At 34.8% G+C, this 19,272-nt stretch overlaps 1 protein-coding gene across 1 annotated transcript in view; it reads left to right on the top strand.

The window, feature by feature from the left end:
* DHX15 (DEAH-box helicase 15) overlaps positions 1–14,653 on the top strand; it is a 51,686-nt gene extending 37,033 nt beyond the window's left edge. The window contains exons 7-14 of the mRNA XM_007448797.1: positions 1,295–1,381; positions 2,395–2,544; positions 2,953–3,061; positions 3,578–3,769; positions 6,651–6,773; positions 10,973–11,163; positions 12,704–12,873; positions 14,087–14,653. Coding sequence (XP_007448859.1) covers positions 1,295–1,381; positions 2,395–2,544; positions 2,953–3,061; positions 3,578–3,769; positions 6,651–6,773; positions 10,973–11,163; positions 12,704–12,873; positions 14,087–14,204 — 1,140 coding nt within the window. The 3' untranslated portion in view covers positions 14,205–14,653. The remainder of the gene's footprint in view (positions 1–1,294; positions 1,382–2,394; positions 2,545–2,952; positions 3,062–3,577; positions 3,770–6,650; positions 6,774–10,972; positions 11,164–12,703; positions 12,874–14,086) is intronic.
* Positions 14,654–19,272: the final 4,619 nt, after the last annotated feature.

Raw genomic sequence — 19,272 nt, 5'->3', positions numbered from 1 at the left:
GAGGAGCACAGGCTCCAGACTCGCAGGCTCAGTGGACATGGCTCAGGGACCTAGCCGCTCCGTGGCATGTGGGATCTTCCCGGACTGGGGCACGAACCCCTGTCCCCTGCATTGGTAGGCAGACTCTCAACCACTGCGCCACCAGGGAAACCCTTACAGCCCATTTTTGATGTCATTACACTTCCTCTCCACCTCTAATGTTTCTTTACAAACTGTAAAAGCTTTAAGAGCAGACTCTGATCTATCTTCTGTGTCAACTGCTTGCATATACATGTATCTCCTACTTAATGGCAGCAATCTGTTCCCAAAATCAGATGTTTTGGGGAAAATAATAATGAGGATCCCATTTTCCCATCGTTTAAAAAGAAAAATTATGTAACATGTCATTCTCAAGCCCCAATCTTCTAAAACCTGTTTAAAATACAGTAAAACACCCACATGAAAAAACAAGCTATCACGTTAGTATGTAAGTGCTTTAAACATTATTCCCTGTCAATAAAAAGTTAAAATGATTAACAGTTTCCTTGTATGCAGTGACACCCCCTTTGAGACTATACACTTTACAAAACATCCACGTTCTGTTCTGATGATCTGCAGATTCTTGGATTCTAACTTGAGGTTTTCATCCCTATGTGCCATTTTGTTTAAAATGCTGAGTTGAGTTTTGGTGATATAAAGTTTTCCTTTGTCAATGTTGCCTGAAAATATTGAAAGATTTACATGTTGTGTGGAGTTTGGATATTAACCAAGGAGTGTTCTCTCAGGGAGACATTCTGTGAGGTAAGCTTATATTGCTTTATTGATAATTTTCTTTTGATGCTCTTCTGATGTGATTGAGTAATAATCTGAAGATTTTTTGTTGAAAAAGGAAGGCACTATGATGAGCTTAATGAAACTTTGAATTCTTTTTTTTTTTTTTTTTTTTTTTTTGCGGTACGCGGGCCTCTCACTGTCGTGGCCTCTCCCGTTGAGGAGCACAGGCTCCGGACGCGCAGGCTCAGCGGCCATGGCTCACGGGCCCAGCCGCTCCACGGCATGTGGGATCTTCCCAGACTGGGGCACGAACCCGTGTCCCCTGCATCGGCAGGCGGACTCTCAACCACTGCGCCACCAGGGAAGCCCTGAATTCTTAAATATTCGTCTTTATATAGCATTGGTCATTAAAGATCAAACCTTATTTCTGGTTTATTTAGTGGGTTGTAACTGATGGTTTAATGAAAGTTAATGCTAATCTTACTATTTGAATTGTACTTGGCCGGTTAGTATAAGTTAAATACTGTTTATTTCTTAACAGGTTGTTGTGTCGACTAACATTGCAGAGACATCTTTGACAATAGATGGTGTGGTATTTGTGATTGATCCTGGATTTGCGAAACAAAAGGTACGTATTTTGTACTACTTTAGTACTTTATAAATTAGTATTAGTTTAACAGTACTTATTGCTTACTCATTTAATGGCTGAAATTTACTTTTTAGAATTATTTTCCAGTTTGTGTTTCATTTTCAGACTTCTGAGATATGAACCCTTTGTGTTCTAGCTGGCTTTCACATACTAAGCCCATGTTTAATGTTTAACCGTAGGCTGCTTTTCGGTTGCATTGGTTTCTTCGTTTCTTTGTAATGATGGTGAGTGTTTTGTATGTGAGTGTATGTTCATGTAAGGAGTATGGTGGTAGTAATAAGTATAGGATTGATTATCATAACCTGCATATCAGTCACTCCCCAACTAAATTAGAGTTTCTGTGTGCCAGGCACAGTACTTAAAAAAAAAGTACTATGTTAACCTCTAGTTTAACAGTACTGAATACCAAGCACTTTTACCAAATGAAGTGACTACTCAGTAAATAAATAAAACTGTGTTTTATAATTTAAAGATCTTTGATTGCATTTGATTACATTTTATAAGTATAATTGGGAGAATTCATTGTACATAGTATTCATGTTTTTGATAGAAAACTGTCCTTTAAACTGGAAGCATATAACTGACTTCTTCTGGACTAAGTTCAAAATAGTTTTCTTAATGTCCAAGGTGTTGAAATTGACAGGTTCTTTTCAAGCAAAAACCTTCAGCACAATCCACTATATAAGAGTAAGGTAAAGCTGAAATTATTTTAAATTAGGAAGAGTAAAGATGATATAAGCTATCTGTGTGTTAGGTAAGAGACTTTTCACGTTAGCTTGGGTCTCTCAGAATGTTGGAGTCAGAATACCTGCAAGAAAGTTAAGGAGTAAAGACGATAAATTTTGTTTCTGTCCCGGCATGGTTTATCATGGTCATCAGTACTACTTTGTTTATTTTGGGGTTAGCTGTGGGCTTTGGATACTTCTGTTAGATCACAGTTTTGTGTTTAACTGAAGGAAGAATCATTCTTAATGTTATTTCCATTCCAATAGGTATATAATCCTCGAATCAGAGTCGAGTCCCTTTTAGTGACAGCCATTAGTAAAGCTTCAGCTCAGCAAAGGGCTGGTCGAGCTGGACGAACCAGACCTGGGAAGTGCTTCAGACTTTATACAGAGAAAGCTTACAAAACAGAAATGCAGGTAAGGGTTTTACTGTGTCCTTCCTGGTGTGTTTGGAAGGTTAAGTTGAATTTGTTACCAGGGGAAAATTACTTCATTTACTTTATCTTGCCTTTTGGCACTATAATCTCTTTAGTTTTTCCGAGATTTATGGTGTAGTCTACCAATACAAATCTTTGTTACAGTTCTAAGTAGAGGTGGGCAGCAGCAGTAACGCTTCGAAACCTATAAAGATAGTTCATAGAAAGTGTCTGATTCCCTTTTAGTCTTTTTAGTCCATAAGTGTTTTTCTCGTCTCCTTTAGTCAGCGGTTTAGAAGAAATGCCAAAAATTAATAGCTGAGGGGGCAGAGAATAGATAACGTTTTGCTTTTTGGAGCAAGAGGATTAAGGAATGTTTAACAGAACAAATGTTTTTGTATTTTTCTAGGATAACACCTATCCTGAGATTTTGCGTTCTAATTTAGGATCAGTTGTGTTACAATTGAAGAAACTTGGTATTGATGATTTGGTGCATTTTGATTTTATGGATCCACCAGGTATGAATTCTCAAAGAATATTTTATCAAACCTTTTAACCAAAATTGACTCTTTCTCTGCATCCTATTCAGTATATATATTAAATACATTTTACCTGTTTCTTACAATGCATCAAGATAAATTTTGTGTGTTAGCATTAAAACTAAAAAGAGTGACAAAAGAGCAAATTCTTTTTTTTTTTTTTTTTCCCTTCAGAATAGCTAAATTATTCTGGGAGTTATTGACAGGGCATGAAAATGAAAATTTTCCCAATTTTTTTTGGAAGAAAAATAGTTTGATAAACACATTGTTGAGTTAACAGTTATTTAATGTACTTAGGAAGATGACAGTTTTACTATTATACAGGAAAGTTTTGCAATTTTATATGATTCATAGTTTGCTAGATCTCTATAATTGGATTTGATGACAGTTTGAGTTTCGAGTTTTGTCCACTGTAGAATGAAAAATGAGAATGCTTATAATAATTTGTACTTTGTCACATTTTTGCTTGTCTGTTATATTGCCTTTTCCTCCTAGCTCCTGAAACTCTGATGAGAGCCCTAGAACTTTTGAATTATCTGGCTGCTTTAAATGATGATGGAGATCTGACTGAATTGGGATCCATGATGGCTGAGTTTCCTCTAGATCCACAGCTCGCTAAAATGGTTATTGCAAGTTGTGACTACAACTGTTCTAATGAGGTCCTATCTATTACTGCTATGTTGTCAGGTAATAGAGGGAAAGGAACTAAAAAAAGCCCAGCTCTTCAAAGTTTGGGTGGACTTCACTTTTGGTTTTGTTTTCTAATATTTAGTATGATAGTGGATTTTATAGGTGGTTTTAAGGGACTCATTTTGTTTCCTAAATATTTTGTAAAGTAGCTTTATAATGACATAGTATTTACAAAAGTAAATTAAGTCATTGTATACACAGTATAGTAAAAACATAGGCTCTCTTGAGTGCAAATAAAAATCTCAAAAAGAGAATAAGTCTGAAGACATTATAACTGAGTTCTTTGGTAGGTCCATCAGTTTTGCAGTTTATTGCTGAAAGTACCAGAAGAACTTTGTTCTAGTAGCTGGCACTATTAAGTGAGCCTGAGACAAAGCAAACTGTCATTTAAAGAGTGAGCTTTTTCTGCATGTATAAATCGTACTGCAGTGGCAATCAAACATTTACTTCAAACTTAGTATCAAATAAATAGAAGTAGTAATATATAATTCTAGGTTTAAAATCTAACCTGATGGTAATTCTTTTACAATGGCAGGAAGACACTTGATAAAATAAATATGTCTAATACATAAAATTGCTTATTTTAAAAATTAGAACATTAAGCTGAACAAATACTATTGTTTTTAATAGTAACACTTAATTCATAAATAGTAACTTGGAAATTAGATTTTCCAAAAAAAAGAAATATTGTTAACATAAAAATATACACTGGTTCTTGCAGCGAAAAATAGAAAACGTATTAAGTTTTTACTATCAAAGTACTCTATAATACTAGTTTCAGTACTGGGGAAAGTTGACTTCCAGTCATAGAGTGGTTCATTGGTATTATTTATAATTAAATGCCTCAAATAATTCAAAATCTTACATGTAGTTAAAGGAGGAAATTTTTTAAATTTCTAAATATAAAAATTTTGGCTTAGTTTAGATGTATATTTTAATGGTGTGAATTTTTAATTTAAGAACTAGCTAAAATGTTTTTTTTGCAGAGTTATGATTGATCAGACTCAGAGCAGATGGGCAGGGCAGTATCGAATCATTTTAATGAAATTGTAGTCTCTTGCGGAGGTGGTGGTAGGTTGTTGTCTGCCTTTTCTTATATGTTGTTTTTGCTAGATTCTCCCAGTTGTAGTTAACCCAACATTTTAGTTTTTAGAGAAAGTGTGGGGCAAGAGTTTAACAGATTGTGTATTTGTTATCTGCCCAGTTTTTATTTTTCTAGGTTCTCTTAGCAGGCACACTATACAATTACCATTGTCTGAGTTTAGAAAATTAGCCCTTTAAAAAAATTGGTCATTATGATGCAGTTGAGATCTTCCAACTACATCTCTTATTTTGTACTAGTTCTACAAAACGTAGGGTTTACTGGTCATCTTTAGCACATCAAGAGAGTGAACATCTGTGTGCAGCGGTTATTAAGCATGGCATTTGTGGGGGAAAACGTTAAAGCGTGAGGAAGAAGTCATGGAACTGAAACAGTTTGCTGAGCTTGTAATGCTTTGTTTTCCATTTAAAGAGTTTCTGAAGTTTCCGGGTCCTGATATAAATAGTACAAATCAGGGGCCTTATGGAGTGCTTCTTATACCCAATATTTAACTCTGGTAGCTAGTTCACATTAACTTTCACAGCTATGAGAGGTTTCTGTACTTTTATTTATTACCTTGCTTCAGTTACATTAAGCAAGACTTAGTATTTACTGTGATTATGTGTCATTGTCTCTATTTGGCTTCTTTGGAATCATTTTAAAGGGGAAACTGTATGGCAAAGAATAATTGATACTGTATTTGATCTCACTGTCGATTATTCCCATTACCTTCTATCTGAACTGATAATTTATAATTTTTTTTATTGACAAAGTTTTAAGAGCTTTAAAAATGTGTTCACAAAGTCCCAAGTTGTTAAGTCTTTTTATTTTCATACTGCTATTATGACTATGGAATTGCTAAAGTGAATTAAGGAAAGTTGTATTTCAAAAAATATAGTGCACGCTTTGTATGTAACAACTTAAAGTTTTATGTGAATTAATATTGAGGCTCTAAACAAATACTGTAGTTATATATTTTGATGACCCTTGAAATAATGACCGTTTCAGACTCATTGTCAACTTTTAAAATATTGGATTCTGCTTTTATATTGAAGTCTTCAAATACAGTTTAAAAAAAGAACTTGGGACTTTATTTTCTAATCTTTTTCTTAAAATGCTGGAAAACTAGGCCGAATATTCCCAGCCTTTTTGAATTTTCTTAATTCAGAGGCGGTTTAACCTTCCACCACTACTGCTATCATCAAAACCCAAGATTTCATGATATTTTTTATGTTTACATATGCTTCTGCTCACCAGTGCTAATAGTGATACCCACCAGTTGGTAATAGCCACAGCACTAGGGAAGAATTACAATAGAAATGTGGCAGTACACTGGTTGGAAAGTTGTTTTTAGCCCTGCAGTGGGCAAGTATGGCTTCATCACTTTCATAACCATTCAGTGGATTCAATGGATGGCCTTTTAAAAAATTATATTTAGCTAAAAGGCTATTAACACCGTAATTCTGGCTATTGGTAGAGCTATCGGCACTGGTTTTTGAAATAAGTTGAGCTTTCTAGTATTTTGATGGCCTTCAGAATAGCTGTTTTGATGCCTACTTTTAGATCTAGTTAAAAATAATCAGGTACTCTGTAGCTTTGAAACCCTCTTGTCTTACAGATGTGGTTAGGTGTTGATGTACCAAATCAAGGTAGTAAACAGTCCAAGATGCAGTTGGAGGCCATCCTGCCCTGCCCTATGCTCTGTGAACTGACCTAGCTAGGCCTTGTTCCTCTATCTGTGAATGCGTGACTCATCGATATGGGCGTTTGTGTTGGGCCCATACCAACCTTGTTTAGTCCCACAGTGTTTTGTTCGCCCCACGGAGGCCAAGAAAGCTGCAGATGAGGCCAAGATGAGATTTGCCCACATAGATGGAGATCATCTGACACTGCTGAATGTCTACCACGCTTTTAAACAAAGTAAGTGTAAATTAGATTGAAGGCACTCTTTTGTCTAAGTGTCACTTGCAGCATATAAGATGTTTCTTCATCTCACTTTCATTTATTATCCGTGACAACTTTACATTAGAAACCCAGAGATCCTTTAGAAAAAAACTCATGACTAGCATTTAAAATAGAAATTGCCCATCTTTTCCAGAGTTGTTTACATTTATAATCAGGGGAAAAGCACTGGAAAGCTGGAAAAAACAGAGAAATAAAGATAAAATACTTGTATAAAATTTACCATGAACATACAGATTTTGATATACTTTTAATTTTGCATTTTTTGTGAATGGTTTTGTATTATAGAATTATTACTGTCTAATATTTTTACTAATAAATAGCTCTTACAAAAGAGTAAACTAACAAAATAGAAATACAGGCTATAAATGTGAATGACCATTCTCAGGCTATAAGTGGTCCATAAACATGAGGAGGAAATGCACCTCTACTTGTAGTTCAATAAATGCATTGTTATTGAGAGGTGCCATTTTCTCACCTATAAAATTGGCAAAGGTTAAAGAAAAATAGTCTTTAGTTGTGTAGGAGTGGGTTTAGTGGAGCAGTCTTACACCAGAGCTGGGAATGTAAATTTATGTTATGTTTAAGAAAAGCAGTATGTTACCAAGAACCTTAACAAACTCAAACCCTTTGACCCAGAGGTAATCTGTGAGATTTTCTTTTAGCATTCTGTGGACAGAGATATGTTTCAAGTTTTTTATCCCACAGTTATCTATCATAGTAAAGGAAAATGGAAACTACCTAAATGCCCACCAGTAGAAAGATGGTTCAATGATTTATGCTATAGCAACGTGATGAAATATTGTTCTAGCTTTATATTGTTTTCAGAGAATATTTAGCAACATGAAGAACATTTTCCAGTTATTTGAAAACAAGGAAACATAGTGGTAATAATACAGTTATTGCTAGATGCTTTTGTTGGAATGCACTATTTATAAAAATTAAATGAGAGGAAAATGTAAAGGGAAAAAAATGTGGAAATAATTGCAATAGATTCTGAAAGTATTTGATTTCTACATATTGGTAGGTTAACCTGTTGGGTGATACGTTATCAGAGACTGATAGCCCTACATCACCGTTTTCCAGGAATGTGGTATCTGTCACTCTGAAAGTTTGTGGTTTCTGCTGATGAGAATTTAGTTTCCTAATTTATTATATAGACATTCAAATTTTGCACTCCTTGTTTTATTTGAATCTCATTTTTATTTCTCAAAAAATCCTATTTACACTCTTAAAATAGTCTGTTGACTTTGGCACATCTCTTTGGGGATAGGGGTGAATTTATTCAAAATTCAGGGTCCAGAAGTGCTAGAGGGCTAGTGTGAGGAACAAGGACCTTAGCAGCCAAATTGCACATCTGTCTTACACACAAACTCTGATATGAGTTGATAGAATTGATGAGTATCAGATAAGGAAAAGGTAGAGTCCTTCTCTTCCTGGATCTAACAAATTTGGGGCAGATAAGGGAGGTAAATGAAAAGTAATTGAGAAACAGATGAAGGCCAATACATAGTTTACTTCAGAAACTTTATTTTATCCTTCTTGTGTCCAAAGTATTGGTAATGCATAATGTTAAAGCCTTTATTCCCGATGGGATAGGTCAATTCAAGAAATACACTATATTCCTGTTGTGGTGCGAACTGTATCGCATGCTAGTTGATAACTGTGTGACCACCAGACACGTAACTTGTTAACAGATTGTGATAACTGCCTTGAGAAGGAGCAGATTCACATCCATCTTGGTTCTCAGAATCCCTTGACGTTATTAAGGTACTGTTTTAAGTGGAAATGAAAAGGTTTCTGTAGGAGCAGCATGGTTTTTTAACCTTATTTCTCTCACAGGACATTTTAATTCTTTTAAAATTGTGTTATTTTGTCATTTAAGCTTTTGATGATAACTAGCACAGCATTGTATTTCATAATTTGGTTTGAAAATGAAATAAGATTTATATTGGAACTGTGTGTTTTCATTTTTACATATAAATGTAACATTACAGTATCTTAGAGGAGTTTTAAGATTTAAATGATAAAATTGCTAAAGAATGCTTGTGCTTTATACACATTTGGTAGTTGGGAACTTTCTAGGAAAATATTGAACAGTAGGTACCTATAAAAGCTTTCTCCTACCCATTTTGAGCAGAGGGGAGTCATGAAGTAGAATGGGAGTATCTACACACTAGATAGATGATCCTTTTCTACTAAATGCTTCTCACTGCCATAGGGATGGTAAGCTGTTGGTTAGTTTAGACCTTTTCCTCGATACGCTTAATTAGGTCAAAGGAAACAGAATGACTGGACATTTAGCCTTTAATCACTGCCACATTTTCAAATAAGGAGAGCTATTGTAAAAATAACATCAAACTTTGATCTCCACATAATATTTGGACATTTCAGATCCATTTATTGAATTTGGTGTGTTTTAACTATTTTTTAAATGATGCTGTGTTGTATTTGAAACATTGTGTATTTGCAAACTAGCAGATATTAGCAAATATTTCAGGTATTAGTCAAGATGATCTATTTCATTAAAGACAATAATTGATTACATAGTAAAGATAGTCTTTATTTGTTTTAACACTTGGGAAACAGAACTAGATTTAAGTTATTTTGCAGTGCCTTAATTTCTCTGTGTGTTTGTATGTGTCTGTGCTAATGGTTTGGCTTTAGATCTTAAAGAGTAGTTTCACTGTGAGAAATATATAGCTAGAATTTTAATAAAATGTTCCCATGTTTAGATTTTATTCCTCCCATTTATCAAACTATTTCTCAAAAATTTAGAGACATAGTAAAACCATCAGATACTATTTGTTTATCTTGACAACTTAAAATTCCTGTTCTGTTACTCTTTAGTGTATGAATTCTGTGAAAAGTTTAGCATGTCAGAAATACTACACTCCAGATGAAAGTCTGCAAATGAACAACCCTTTGAAGAAGTCCCCCTTTTTATTGTCTGTTTCGACGTTACCTTTCGTTAAGCACATACTTTCTTTGTTTCATCTCTGAAGATACTCAGTGGTTTGCTTTAAATGTCATTATGTTCAGTTGGATACCTTTTATTTCTCATTCCAGATGGGTTAATTAATGGACATTTTAACATGTCAGTTCTTCAATTTAAAGGTCTTTTACTACCCCATCTATCCACCTACCCTGTTTCTGAAATGTGGCTGCATTTTGTAATGGATAAGCATTTATTAATATACCTGTTGTTCCTCTGACAAACTATTAAGAATATGTATATTATAATTCGTAGAATCCTAGAACCAAGGAGAAAGGACTATGCCAAAGATTACTGTATATCACATAGCTGGAAAAGGATCATCATAGTTGTAATTTTTTAAGGACCCCCCCCCATTTCACAATAACCCTCTTAGATTATTTATCGAAGGGCCTCTGAAGTAAATGCAGTTTTCCATTGTGACTGTCTTTGAGGCATAAAGATGGCACTGTGTAATATTTTACATGATGCTACAGTTTGAGCTCTTATATGAGCATCTCTAGGTTAGTTGGAAGGATTCATCAATGGAGAAAGATCCCTTTGATAATAAATAAAATATATGTAGTGAAATTACTTGAAGTGCTTTGATATAAGCTTTGTTTATTAAACATAAAAGTGAGTGTTCCAGACATCCTTGTAAACTATGTCACTTGTATTTTAAACCACTGAGAGGTACATGGGTCACAGTAAAACTTCTAAACACTAAATTTGGGGTGCTCTAGCTCAGGAATAAAGAAAAGCACACAATAGTCACTTGAAGTTCATTTTTATAACTTTTAAATTGTATTTGAGAGTCTTAATCTAAGCTTGTTTTTTCTTTGAAAATGAGAAAGACATGGCAGTTTTCCAAATTCTCTCAACCTCGAAAACAACCAGGTGGATGTTTATGGGTAAATGACTCAGAACAATTAAAATAGTTTATCCAAAAACCATTGTTTTGTCATTCAATAGCCAGAAACCTTAGTGCTATTTCTAATTTTGAACTTCACTCCAGATTTTTAGGAAAGTTGATAACATTGTGATTAATTTATAAAAATGATGTGGGTTATTCCCTTTTGGATTACTTAGCTTACTGTTTATAGTGATTTCCTTTTTTAATTAGATAATATACCTGTTTGGATGATTCATGTCCCTCTCATTTTCCCTCCCTCCAACTTTGTAGATCATGAATCGGTTCAGTGGTGTTATGACAACTTCATTAACTACAGGTCCCTGATGTCAGCAGACAATGTACGCCAGCAGCTATCGAGAATTATGGACAGATTTAATTTGCCTCGTCGAAGTACTGACTTTACAAGCAGGGACTATTATATTAATATAAGAAAAGCTTTGGTTACTGGGTATTTTATGCAGGTATGTGGATAATACAGAAGTGCATAATTAAATGTTTACATAATGTTTGTTTTCTATAGCAGCCCTTGGAATCCACATAAACACAAAAATTCAGTTAAAGAATGCCTATAAATATTGATCTTAAATTTTATGTCCAAATTCTTGAATGAACTGATATACAGAGAAGTTTTTACGTGTCTAAATTAATTCACTAAATGGCATAGTTAGTGATCCAGTTATATAGACATCAGTTTTAGAATTACTTTTTTATTAATGGAGTCTTTAAGACACTTGGTGCTCGGAAAGCCAGGCGTGTCTTTTGATTTAAGTAATAAAGATGAAAAATAATTTAAAACATTTCATTTAGCTTTGTGTTTTATATTGGAGGCTGAAGTAAAACTTGTCAGGTAAATCTAGTGAGTATTTATTTTAAGGGACTTACAACAGATTATGTTTTTAAAAATGCAAAGTTTTTCTGATGAAAACAAGTCAATCCCTTACTTGGGATGGGATTGGTTTTAGTTATCTCTTATATATCCCACTTGTTATTTTCGTTGTCTCCTTTGGCTCTGTCTTTTAAGCAAGATGTGGCCTGCCTTAAGGCCAGATGAGCTCAATAAATAGAATGGACTTAAATGCACTGAGTCAGAATGAAAGTAGATTGGCTCATTGTCGGTATTTGAAATCAAAGCAACAGAATGTTTATTGTGGCATCTTATAAGATCTTATTAGAGTTAGGATTTTCATGCCTTGCTCTGTTATTCAAGCATTATGGATTTCTAATTCTCTTAAGATTAAAATTTATTAGAAATAGGGCATGCAGTGTAGTACCTGGCACCTAGTAGGTGCTTAGTAAATATTTATTAAATAAAATTGAGTTTATTTTCTATTATGTATTATTCATTTCTATTATTCACACATATTCTTTTTGTTACTAGAGTTCTAGAATTGGAAAGGGCTATCTTCATCTGCTTTGGTATTTGTTAAATATTAGATGAGTGCCACCAATTGATGTGTTTGATTGTAGATAATTAATCTTTTAGTAATTGTTCAGCTACCACAAAGTTGTCACCTGGCATTACGAACCTACTCTAGATAGTCTAAGGCAGGAAGGCCAAATAGTATATAGTAGGCTTTGTGGGCCCATTAGGTCCCTATTAAAACTATTCAACTCTGCCTACCCTTGTAGCACAAAAGCAGCCTTGGACAAATGGGAATGCCTGTGTTCCAAAAAAACTTCACTGAAATGTAAATTTCATGTGATTTCCACTCCAGTGTCACCAAATGTTTCTCTTTCGATTTTTTTCCCCTAGTCATTTAAAGATGTATAAAGTATTCTTAGCTGACAGGCCTTACAAACATAGGCAGTGAGTTGGATTTGGCCTGCTATAGTTGGCTGACGCCTGCTTTTATTAGGCAGTGGTAGATAAATATAGCCATCAGATAAAAAGCAAAAGGTGAGGCTTGCTTGTCCCTAATTATATAGGTAGCTTTACACCACTTTTGTTTTGTAACTAGCACATCAGAAGTATTGTATTAATTTACTGGGTTTTGGTTTCAGGTGGCACATTTAGAACGAACAGGGCATTACTTAACTGTGAAAGATAACCAGGTGGTTCAGTTGCATCCCTCTACTGTTCTTGACCACAAGCCTGAATGGGTGCTTTATAATGAGTTTGTTCTTACAACAAAGAATTACATCCGGACGTGTACAGATATCAAGCCCGAATGGTAAGCTCAGCGCCTTTCGTTCTAAAAGTTTTCGTTACCGTTTGCTCAGAATGGAATCTGAAAGGAGTCTTGTTTTTCGTTTCACTCTGGGGAATTTGGGTGTTTTCATCACTAAGGTATATAGTCCAGTGTATAGTTATGGGGCTTTGACCTGATGGTATGGTTACCTCTTAAAATCTTTGGTTTGATAAGAGGATGGTGAGATTGTTGGTAAGGACATGGGCAGGATTTGGAGCCAAATATAAAGTTACAGTTAACTGATATCAAGAGTGTCTTTAGAGCCCTTCTCTTGCTGTTGTGATTAACTCAAGTCTCCTGGTTCCAGAAGTCAGTCAGTCTTTATATTTTATCTGTCCCACTATCATTAGCTCTCAACTATTATTTATATGTTGGTGCTTGAGGAGCTTAGCAAGCATTAAAAACTATACCTCTATTTGTATCATTGCATATTTGATTCACAAAATGTAATCAGAACTGACTTATTTTAAGCAAAATTACCCACCCACTTCACTAGCTCACTCCCTCACTCCCTCGTGTCCTTTTTTTTTTCTTTTTTTTGCCAGAATCTATTCTATAACTTAAGATAGGAAACGTCAGCCAAGAATGGTGGGACTGAAGTGCTTATTTTAGTTGATGTCACTTGGTATATTTCCTACACTGATTTATGACTTTTGACACTGAAATTGTGTACGACATTATCATTTTATCTTAAATGCTTTGTTGAGAAAAAATTGTATGGCTAAACGTTAAAAAAGATTCAGTCAAGTGTATTGTTTGGGGTATAGAGTTATATTTATGGTTATTAGAACTTTGAAAATGAGAAGATCCAGTCATTTGAATACCAGGATGTTTCTTGTATAGAACCTTCAGTACTCTAACCTTAGAGAGGTTGGTCAGAATAGTGTTCTAGAGTGAAGAAATGAATGACCTTATGTTAATATCTTTGTATTAATGTAAAGAAAGGATTTTTTATAAGAATTTATCTTTTTTTTTTAAGTTTGTGGAAAGTCCACCATCAGAAAATTTACAGCTTATTAGAAGCATGCATATGAAAAGTGGTGTTTATAAGGATTAGGCATTTGTAATTTTAACATTGATTTGGATTTGTAGGTTTGCGTTTCTTTATCAGTGTATTAATGAGTAATGCCTATCCCGTTAGCAATTCCAGTACTTTAATTGTTAATTTGGTAATTTTTCCCCCCCTTCTGGACAGGTTGGTGAAAATTGCCCCTCAATATTATGACATGAGCAATTTCCCACAGTGTGAAGCAAAGAGACAGTTGGACCGCATCATTGCCAAACTGCAATCCAAGGAATATTCACAGTACTGAATTCAATGCTTAGAACTGAAGTTATTCAGAGGACAGCTTTAAAAGATGAATGAACTCAAAAGTTCAAGTTGTGCTCTTCACGTTGGTTCAATAATGGCCTTTATTTGAAAGCTTTTTAATTTTTCTTTACAGTAAATATTCCATTCTGATTTCATAAATTAAACATTTATGCCTCCCTTTTGTGTTGACACTGTAGCTCATACTGGAAAAGTCGATCAATGTTTTGCAGTTTATTGAAAGTAGTTCTATATATAACAATGTTATAAGCATTTCTTTAGAAATGGTTGAAAATGCTTCTAAAATGTGATTATCGACCATGGTATGCATGATCGTTGTAATTGTTGACATTCCTTTTAGAAGTTGTGAAATGTTACAACTTGTGCTTATGTAGACACAATCTTCTGTCTCAGTACAGAGGCACTGACTTCAATAAAGTCTATTTATACTAATTTTGGCCACAGCACTTTGATATTTTTGTTCTAGTCTCTTTAAGTATGGCTTCTTCTCTTCCCCAGTGTGGGACTTTTTTTTTCTCTCCTTAAATTGTAAGTGTACTATGATTACATATTCAGCATCTTTCCACAGGGTTGCTCTTTAAAGTAGTCGTTACAGCAGTGTTTTAAAGAACATAACTTAGCACTTTGTTAGGTCAGGATGTGATCTAATGGGATAAAGTACGTAGTTTTTACTCAGAATTGGATCCCCAAAGACAGAATAATTAAAGGATAGTTTTCTCTTCATCTTAAAGTTCGTTCCATAAGACTGATTATTTGTTATTTTGTTACCACATTTTTAGCAGATGTTTTTGTTTTACTTAGACCATTCTAAGCACTCTAGTCACTGAAACAAATGTTTGTATTAAATGGACAATAGGAAATGATATTATATTGTAGATCTTGGTCAGTTTTACTGAATTCTCAGTGTTGGGTGTTTTATGCAATGTACAAAGTAATTAGTGTAGTGTGTTAAAATGTGAACTTTCCATTCCCTGTAACAGGCCACAGACAAGTTAAAAACCCTTTTTTTAACCACAAATGACCCATCAAAGGGTCTTTAGATGCAGCCCATCTTTAGTGTGTGACCCATCAAAGGGTTCTTAGTAAATCAGTTCCTTTTACTTGAAGAGTAAATACTGTACTCATTAATGTCTGGACTTGCCTCTTCTCCCTTTCCCCTCTTTAAAAATATTTAAATGTTAAATTTATAGGTGTACATAGTTGGGATTTAAATATACTTTGAGGCATATATCTAGTGTGTGGTGTAAGGGAGTTAATTGGGCAAGTTAAGAGTATTTCAGGTTACTGGGATACTTCTCAGTGTAGGTAGCTGTTATTGTTAAATGATGCCTAGTGGTTTGAAAGAGTTAATATGCTTCTATTAAGTGCTTAATTTTGTTCCCATGGAGTAATTTACATGCTGAAGTAATATTTTAGGTTTCATTTAAATTGTTTAAAAATTTGTCCTACGTTAACTATTGACAATATTGTATGCTAGCATTTTTTTTTAGGTTAAGAAAGTCTAGGCACTTGATAAGACTGTTTACTAAAATGGTAGTTCTTGCCAAAGTAATATATTATCTGTTAAAATTATACCACTGTATACAGTTGGTAAATCAGTTGCATATCGTTATAATCTGACCATCTATCCAATTTTAAATAGGTCTCTGTGTTGTATGTGTTTTTTAACCTTGTGCTTTTTAAAATCTAGAGTTCGACCATTCGGTTTTCTTATAGAGAAACAAGTTATAGAACGATATGTAGAACAATGTTAGGTAGTTATTTGGCAGAGTTTCTGGGAATGGCTGGTATTGTTTGTATCTTATAAGTGATGATGAGTGTGCATTGGGAGTGGCTGCCTGGAAACAGAGCACACCGAGTTTTTATTCCCTATTATCATGCCTACCAAAATATTAAAATTCCCTCCATAATAATTCAGAAAATCTTTTTTGAAGATTTTCTGGAGAGGGCACCTTATCTCTCAGTTTAAAATAAGTAGAACTGCTTTTTGTTGTGAATATAGTCATTCTCAGTATCTGTGGGGAACTGGTTCTAGGACCCCTTGTGGTTACCAAAATCCGTGCATGCTCAAGTCCCTTATATAAAATGGCATAGTACAGTTGGCCCTCTGTAAACACAGGTCCCACATCCCTGTATTCAACCAACCATGGATACAGAACCCCTAGATACAGAGTGCAGAATATGTAGCATAAGGAAGGAAGACAATCAGCAAGTAGAACGCTTGCCTGTAAAGGCCGAGGAAATGAACACAACTTGGGGGTATAGGGCAGGATAGAATACATACCCTGTAATCAGTCCATTTAGCTAGAATTGCAAAAATAAAAGGATTCTATGCTGAATTTTTAACATAGTATATGACTTAGTTCTAGAATTTTAGGTTTGTAAGGTACCTGCAAATAGTTGGGATTCTTTTCTGAATAATTTTTAATGGCCATCTCCTTTGCTCAGATACTTCAGAGCAAAACCATTACTTTAGAAGACATCTTAATAGTTCTCTTAGAAATGCTGAGCTGAATACTCTTTAACTGTAACTAATTGTTTTTAATTCTTCTAGAGTAAAGTTAAATAAGCTTGGCTGTTCTGCATGATGCCATTTAGTTACTTGAGTTAACTGTCATCTTCCTTTATTCTTATTTAGGCTGTATAGCCTGTTTTCCTCCTCAGGCTTCCTCTTTGATATGGTTTCTATAGATATCATGAATGTTCCTGCTTAACCTCTGCTGGGTGTTCTCTGGATTGTAGTCAATACTGTGGTCTAAGCTGGGCAAAGTGCCGTGGAACTTGTATTTCCCAGGGGACCAGACATGCCATTGCTTCTGTTAATGCAACTTAAGATTACATTACCCTATATTAGTGAAAGTAGAGGAGGGGATTGTGGTCTGGTTCCAGGCATTTTTAGAGGTGCCCTCACACCATACTTATGGATAAAATAGGTGGATGTTTTATCCGTAGGTAAAAGATAACCATTATACAGTGGTCAGATAGTTACCTTGCCATCATCAAGGCAAGTGTGTTTATTGAGAACTTACTGCTGTAGTGACTTTTAAGTACTTCTGTTGATATACACGGGCTAGATTTTGGGAACTTTCCTGTTTGGCTTACTGTGAATTCTCTAGCTTGGACTGTTAATTGCTCATTTCTAAAGTGTTTGAACTTAGCCTAACAAAAGCAGCCTCTGTTATCAATCATACGCTAAGTTTAACCCAAACCTGGGAATTACTTGTATTCGGCAAGTTTCTTGCATTCTTTTAATATGTGGGCCTGTTTTATTCTGTTTGAAAGGGTGCTATTTTTTGTAGAGTCTTCATTTATAATTAATAATAGACTGTAGTAAATGGAACCTGATTGAGAACTCATGGGAAAACTACATTTATAACTTGTTTTTAACATTTTCCCTGATAGAAGTTTTATTGTTATTGGTATTCCTTAATAGAATTTTTGTATACATCGCTTAGTAATACCGATCACTGTTCATTTTATTAAGTACCAACTCTGGAAGGCATTGTGTGAGTCTATAAAAATAGATTGATAATTCAGAGACCGTCTGGAATTATGGTCTGGTTGGGATTTTTAAAATGTGTTCAAAGATGCATAATATAAAGCAAGGTATGATGAATGTGGTAAAGAACTATAGGTATCAGAAAGGAAGGATGGGTTAAGGATTAATTAGTCAAGTATTGAGTGAAGTGAGATAAATAAGCAGCCAAGTAAGTTAAATGGTGAAGTGTGAGTCCATTGAAAGTGGTTAAGGGCTGGGGTAAGCTCACATCCCTGGCTCTCATGTGACAGTGCCTGATGGGTTTTTTTTTTTTTTTTTTTTTTTTGCCTGATGGTATTTTAAACCAAGCTGGAAATTTGAATTTATATGTTAAATCTCCCTATTATAAATTTTAGATTTTTTTTTTTCTTAACTCTTAAAGCTGGATTCTAGGCAGCCATTTGCGACTTTGGGGTTAAGTCATCAGGAAATTTTGTGGTTTCGTTGCACATCAAACAATTATTAGGATTGCACTAGGCACTAAGTATTTCTTAGACAATTAACAGCATTATCAGGCCATGAGTCATGGTCCAGAGACAGTTGTTCTGCTTTAATTGAGGTATAATTTACATACAGAAAACTACCTTGTTGATTTAGGTCTACAGTTTGGTGAAGTTTGACAAATCTATACAGTTGTGTAATCATCACCACAAACGATACACAACATTTTGATCACCCCAAAAATGTTTCCCCCTGTCCCGTTGTTCACTAATCCCCTTGGTCGACCCCCAAGAGCTTTGCAAGTGCACAGACTTTCTGTCCTTTTAGTTTAGCCCTTTCCAGAAGGTCATAAATGGAATCAGACTGGTTGTAGTTTTTTTGTGTCTGGTTTCTTTCATTGGGCATAATGCTCTTAAGGGTCATCCATGTTGAATATATAGATATATTCAGTAGTCCATTATGTATGTACCATATTTGTTTATGCATTCACCTGTTGCTGGAAGGTTGAGTTATTTCCAGCCTTTGCTATTATGAGTAAAGCTATTTGCATACAGGTGTTTGCGTGGACATTGGTTTTTATTTCTCTTGTGTAAATACCTAGGAATGCATGTTTAGTTTTATGAGAAGCTGCCCAACAGTTTTCAAAGTGCTGTACTATTTTGCTGTCCCACCATCAGTGTGTGTTTCATTGCTCTTCATTCTTGCCAATGTTTTGTAATTACCACCCTCCCCCTTTATTTTTTTTTTTGGTCACACTGAGCGGCACGTGGGGCCTTAGTTCCCCAACCAGGGATCAAACCCTCGCCCCATGCACTGGAAGCTCGGAGTCTTAACCACTGGAACATCAGGGAAGTCCCCCATTTTTATTTAAAATTTTAGCCATTTAAGTAGGTGTGTAGTCCCTCATTTTGGTTTCCATTTGCATTTCACTGTGATGAAATTTGCACGACCAATCTTTAGCAGTGTTGAACATCTTTTCACATGCCTATTTGCCATTCACATCTCTTGGTGAAGTGACTGGTCACATCTTTAGCCCTTTTTTTTTTTTTTTTTTTTTTTTTTTTTTTTTTCT

Source organism: Lipotes vexillifer, unplaced genomic scaffold (assembly GCF_000442215.2).
Source record: "Lipotes vexillifer unplaced genomic scaffold, Lipotes_vexillifer_v1.1 scaffold100, whole genome shotgun sequence".
Classification (NCBI taxonomy): Eukaryota; Metazoa; Chordata; class Mammalia; order Artiodactyla; family Lipotidae; genus Lipotes; species Lipotes vexillifer.
The sequence above is the reverse complement of the archived record's forward strand: the minus strand, read 5'-3'. Positions and strand labels throughout refer to the sequence as shown.